The sequence below is a fragment of the Carassius gibelio genome, chromosome B5 (genome assembly GCF_023724105.1).
Source record: "Carassius gibelio isolate Cgi1373 ecotype wild population from Czech Republic chromosome B5, carGib1.2-hapl.c, whole genome shotgun sequence".
Taxonomy (NCBI): Eukaryota; Metazoa; Chordata; class Actinopteri; order Cypriniformes; family Cyprinidae; genus Carassius; species Carassius gibelio.
In genome coordinates, this window is record NC_068400.1 from 20,844,787 (window position 1) to 20,850,786 (window position 6,000).

Sequence of the window (6,000 nt, forward strand, 5' to 3'; positions counted from 1 at the left end):
TTTTACATCTCAAAAACACAGCAAAAACAAGATGTTATTATAACCTTGTTTTATAACTGGCCTTCACCTGGTAGTGAGGTTAGTGATTACTTTAAGGATTGTAATCAACTAACTACACTGCCTGATGACCACACAGTATATTCTTGGGAAGGGTCCAATTCCATCGATTTATCCTAATGTCTCATGCAGAACAGAGTTGTATTTCATTTCACAAAAGATGGACACTACAAAAAAATAGTAGTAATTTTTGGAAATCAAACAGACGAATATGACACATAAAGACTGAGAAAATAATTGTATCAGCTGTGATTCCTTGTAGGTCATTGTGTTGGCAGTATGGTTAGTGATTATAGTTTATATAAAACAATCAGCTAACAACACTGCCTACAAACCAACCCCAACACGTCAATATATCAGCACACAATTCTGTTTGTACCGTGTTAACCTAAAAGAATAAGAAAACCAAACAAAAAGGTCAGCAAAACAAAAAAGATTTCAAATTTGTAGTCTAATTTAGTCCAGACCCAATTCGAAGAAACGAATAATATTCACTGATTACTGAGGAATGAGAAATAATAATTTGAGTCACCTGATGCAATGCTTCTACTCTCACAGGTTTTTGTGCATCTACTGTTGTTACGACCCTGCTGACGTCACATCTCCAGGTGGGCTTGAACGGGCGATACTTCTTCTTAACAATAGTTAACTTTACCTGCCAAATAAATCAGTTTATAACTAGTTGCGGACAAATAAAGCCCTCATAACATTTAAAATTAGCCATCTAACCTGAAGAAATTCCGCAGGAGCTATCCGTGTCGCGCATGGTCCCTCTGCGTTGGATTCCAGCACACAACACTGTCTGTATTTATAGGAAGAGCTGATACTGTATGTTCAAATTCGGCGCCATCCAAGGCGGGAGCCACTTGGGCGCGAACCAGCGCGCTCACCGCTGCAGTCACTGGCGCTACTTCTCCCAGAAAAACATAGCGTTGTGTATAGAGATGAGCACAGAGATAGAGATGAGCGCCGTGCAAAGAGGGAACAGCGCAAAATCAGTGGAATGCACTTAACTTAAACTAATGAGCTCTTGAGAAAATTATTTTAATTAAACATTAACAATAATTTATTTATTTGCAATTGATGCAATTAATTTAGTTACTGGTTAAATATAATTTACAGGCGTTCATCATACTACAGTTTTTCGATCACATTTAATTTCTTTTGAAATAAATTCTCAAGAAATCCTCAAATTCTTCATAAACTCTGTTTATGGTTGTCAAGCAAAATACACTTTTATAGAACTTATTCCAACGGCTTCAAACGCTTCTCAGTCAGTCAAATTTTAGACTAAAAATGATCAGTTTTATTATATTTAATGATTAAAATACACATAGCTAAGATGTTACCTGTCATCATTCCTTAGGGTGAAAGAAACAAAAGTCAAGCGTAAAGAGGCTTGGAAACAACTGCCTTTGAGGCCCATATCTATGTCAACACTGAAAACTAGCTGCAGTATGTTGTTAGCTGTTGGTAGGCAATGCTTTGCAGTGTTTATAGTGGACAATGGTTTTCTGGACTAGGTTACCAAAGAGACCATTTAGTCCACATCAAGACAGGTCTAGGCTTGCCCAGAGGGACTAGGCCCCCCCAAAAAGGACACCTTATCATGTCCTTACTGGTCACCCATTTTTCTAGAACAAGTTTCTCAATTGTTTTGTAAGGCTAGTTATATATCTATTTTATACCCTTGTTTTATTGGTTGCGAGCTAGACCTAATAAAATCCTGGGCCTGTGCAACCCAATATCATGCTTATAAATGGGAGCAGACAGAAAAGTCTATCACCAGTCTTTTACAACATATGGTTTAATTTGGCATTTAATTTAGGTCACGGTTCAATTTCTTTGGTATACCTCACGCAGCAGTAAGAATAACAAACAAATACCACTTTGTTGAACTACAGAGTGATTTATAAAGTCTTGATTTTGCAAATTTTTAGCTCCTCCTACCATTTGAAACACCTGTTTTATCTAATTACAAATGAGCGCACCCTGAGATATTAAAAGGCTCACTGATGTTGAAAGGGATTGAATATATTTGTCATGGTGTCTTAAGATGTTTTTGCATCGTTAGAGTAAAACAATAGAGTGGTATTACTAAGCAGCTGTATCAATGAACAAGTTGTTTGCTTCTATGATTGTGATTTTATATTTTAAATATTTTTTATAAAGAAAAAAAAAATCAAATCTCTTGCCCCACTGACGCTTGATCTTAAAATTTAAAAATGAAGGAAGAGATTGCAGCAACAGTGTTTTTCATTGCAAGACTAGCCAAAAAACATGGTAAACTGGATCGTGTCAGGAGGGAGAAGTTTGCTGTGGAACTGACCTCTGTGCTTTTTGAAAATTACAAAAGTCACTGGTACCCAGAAAACCCAACCAAAGGACAAGCTTTTAGGTGAGTGTCCTGATGCCATCTTAACTAGCAAATCAATGTTTTATTGCACTGATTCAAGGGTGTGTTTTTCTTTTTCTTTTTTTTAATAACTTTTTTTAGGTGTCTAAGGATGAACAAAGCTCAAACGAGAGACCCAGTTATTGAATGTGCTTGTCGCCAGAGTGACATTGTTTATGAAAATCTTGGATTGCCAAAAGAAATGACCATTTGGGTGGATCCAGGAGAGGTGTCATGCCGGTAACACTTGACTTGTGGGCCTGTCGATGTGCTTAATCCATTCTGGTTTTGATGACTCGATTGTACCACTGTACTGTAGTACTTTTAAAAACTATAATGTTTTTTTTTTTCTTTTAAGGTATGGTGAGAAGTCAACCCCAATTTGTGTTACTCAGTTGGAGGGTCAAAAGGGAGATGGGGAGTTCTCTCATAGGATAAATAATGCGGTGGAAAGGGCTTCATCAGACTACCATTCTGGAACCTCCTCCGATGAGGAGGGAGTAAACACTAGTGTGAGCAGCAGCATTAGTAGCAGCAATACCAGTACCAGCAGCAGCCTTTCTGTTCCAGAGCCTAAGTGCATCCCAACAGTCTCCAACCCGAACAGTGTCTACCAGGTAACACTCGAGATAAATGCTCTTTTGTCCCTTAGCATGCACCTAACACTACTGGTTGCCTAATTTTGCATGGTTTTAACTGCTGTTGTTCTCCATCTATAGTCCAGTGAGTTCGGGCAACCCCAGCCTATGCGAAACTGGGGCACATACCTTAAAAGAAAACCATATGTGTCTGAGGGCTACCAGCAGCATTCCTCAAGTGGACCATACCCACCTCATAAGAGTTTCAAGGGGTACAGGGCCTCCTACGCATTCTCTGGTCCAAGGGTGGACCGATATCACTGGGTTAGCAAGAACCGCTCCTAGACTTTAATTTTAAGACCCATGTTTTGCTGAGCAGCTATGCAGGCATGTGAGTAATAATTTCTATGTAGAGCTTTAAGTTATTTATGGAGTCATGTGGCAATCCCATGAAGGCACTTTTTAAAAGAGAATTTTAATGATTTATTTGTGGAGTGGAAAAGACTTTCTAAATAAAATCAATTTTAATAAAACTTGCTTGTTTGGAAGTGCTTGGTCTGTTATGCCACTAGATGGTGGCAAATATCCACAATATAATCTAATAGTGTATTTAAGTGCACCTCTTTAGGTTCATGACTGGTGATGGTTCTTAGTTTTGGTGTAACGTTATGTTGTATACAAAAACTTGCAACTTGGAGTTTAACTGGAATTATTTTTTAAACCCACAAACTGTGACCTATGTCTTTTTAATGTATTTCGTAAACCAGAATGATGTGGGGTGGAATCTTCTCTTTCCCCACTAGGCTGTGTTTCTGAGACCTGATTCTTTCTGAAAAGGAAACTAGGGTGTGGTTTTGAATTTGTGACAATCTTGACCAAGTTCTCTTAAACCTCCAACTCCATGAGAATTGCAGTGTTTACTTTTAAAAAAAATAAACCAGTCTAGACTAGTCACATGTTGGTTTGGGGAGACCACAAAATCTTCTCAGTCCCCCCCCCCCCTTTTTTTTTTCCTTAAAGGCAGTTTTATGGCTGGCATAGGATTGTCCTGGAATTATTTGAAATCTTCAATCTAATTCCATCAAAATTGTCTCTGCTAAACTATAAATGCTATTTAAATAAACACATTGTCCACATGAGGATAATGAACCATCACCAAAACTCTTTTATGTTTGTAGAAGTAGGATGCAAAATGTATTGTTCATTCCAATTCATCAAATTGTTGTTGTTTTTCTCACACTGCACAAATGTCTGTCATTTGTTGGTGTAAGATTTAGTCAAAACATTTCACGCCACAGGAATGCAGACATATCTAGATGTTGAACGCCATCCATACAAATAATATTTTAGGCCTGATTTTTCAGCTGGTCTGGGCCTCTAGATTTGCCTTTTGTCTGGGCCCCGTACATGTAGTGTATGAGTGGCATTACATGCTCATTGCATCTGAATTAAAATGTGCCGTGCTAGCAACATTAACTGTACAACATAACTGAATATTGAACTACAACAGGTCTAATTCATTCAAAAACAGACCTGAATATTTTGAAAACTTCTCAAAATAACTGAGCTTCAGCTAAAAATTATTTGGTTTGCCATTTTCATGATACTTTTTATTTGTGTAATTATTATAAAAAATATATTTTTATCAGAATATACAATACATGTATGTATTTTCATGGTACTCAATGAGGAAAGATCAAAACTGACATCAACTCAACCAAAGCTGTGAGGTTGGGGCGGGACTAACCAGAAAGGGGTGTCAGTCAACCCAAAGGAAAATGGGTATTGTTCTTTAGGTCACTGTGCTTCTTATTTACCAGGAACTTTGCAACATGTGGAAATCTTGCTTTCCATTGCGTGTTTGTGCAGAGACTTGATGTCAACAACATTTGAGTCATTTCCTGATCCTACATCCCCCTCATTCTCATCTTCCTCCCTACCCTTCCTCCCTACCCTTTCACTGTCTTTGTTAATAAGTGCAAAACATAAAAAGAGTATTTGAAGGTATTTGAGGGTAACACTTTATAAAAACTTTCATTAATTATTCCTACCAAACATGAAAATGTAGAGTTTTCAAAAAGTTACTGTTGACAAAGTAACGGGTTAATCATTCTGTTGTTATTAAAGCCCTGCACCCTGGAATGTGTGTGAGGGGAGCACTGGGGAAAAAAGGGGAATTGAATAAGTTGGGGTATGTGCACGGTATGACTGTGGCTGACAACAGCCTTAATAAACACTCCTTGTACTGCAAAATGTCATTGTCTCGAGAACTCTACAATATAGTGTTTAACAGATAATAAGTTAATATATATTTCAGATAGCTTAATGTTTGAGGTAATGTGCTTATGAAATACATTTTATTTTGTATAGTGCTTTTTACAATACAAAACGTTGCAAAGCAACTTTATTACTTAAGTTACTGAACACTACATAATGATTAGCAAATCATTCAAGTAAACTAAAATGCTTGCAGATGTTGTTAAACTTTAAATTCTAATATGATGATTCACTTTTTAAAATGGCTAAATATAAAAAGGCTTTATAGTTTTTTATCCATAAATCATTGACAAACATTATAAAAAGTTCTACTAACTTATTAGTATTATAACTACTTATTCAATTAACCCTAACCCTAACCCTATATCTTTAGCAAGAATATAAATATTATTTATATTTTATTTTCTACTCAAAGTTTGCTTCTGCAGCTAAGTCCAATTTCCATAAAGGTACTAAACGTTTAATAGTAAACATTTATAAATGTTTACAAATCATGAATAATTTTAACTCCCGAATGAGTACTTGCAAAGACGTCTCGGTTACGTATGGTAACCCTCGTTCCCTGAAGGAGGGAATGGAGACGCCACGTCGGTGAACGATGAATATGGGATATGATGATTCACTTTTTAAAATGGCTAAATATAAAAAGGCTTTATAGTTTTTTATCCATAAATCATTGACAAACATTATAAA

At 36.6% G+C, this 6,000-nt stretch overlaps 1 protein-coding gene across 1 annotated transcript; it reads left to right on the plus strand.

The window, feature by feature from the left end:
• The first annotated feature begins 2,080 nt into the window (after positions 1-2,080).
• Positions 2,081-3,563, plus strand: LOC127958624 (maternal B9.15 protein). Its single transcript, XM_052557531.1, has 4 exons — positions 2,081-2,455; positions 2,555-2,692; positions 2,811-3,069; positions 3,172-3,563. Exons 1-4 carry the CDS (start codon positions 2,283-2,285, stop codon positions 3,373-3,375), a joined length of 774 nt encoding a protein of 257 aa, XP_052413491.1. The 5' UTR covers positions 2,081-2,282; the 3' UTR covers positions 3,376-3,563.
• The last annotated feature ends 2,437 nt before the right edge of the window (positions 3,564-6,000 follow it).

Coding starts and splice junctions, on each gene's coding strand:
- LOC127958624 (XM_052557531.1), top strand. CDS start 2,283: ATGAAGGAAGAGATTGCAGCAACAGTGTTTTTCATTGCAAGACTAGCC. Junction 2,456..2,554: donor ACCAAAGGACAAGCTTTTAG/GTGAGTGTCCTG, acceptor AACTTTTTTTAG/GTGTCTAAGGATGAACAAAG. Junction 2,693..2,810: donor CCAGGAGAGGTGTCATGCCG/GTAACACTTGAC, acceptor TTTTCTTTTAAG/GTATGGTGAGAAGTCAACCC.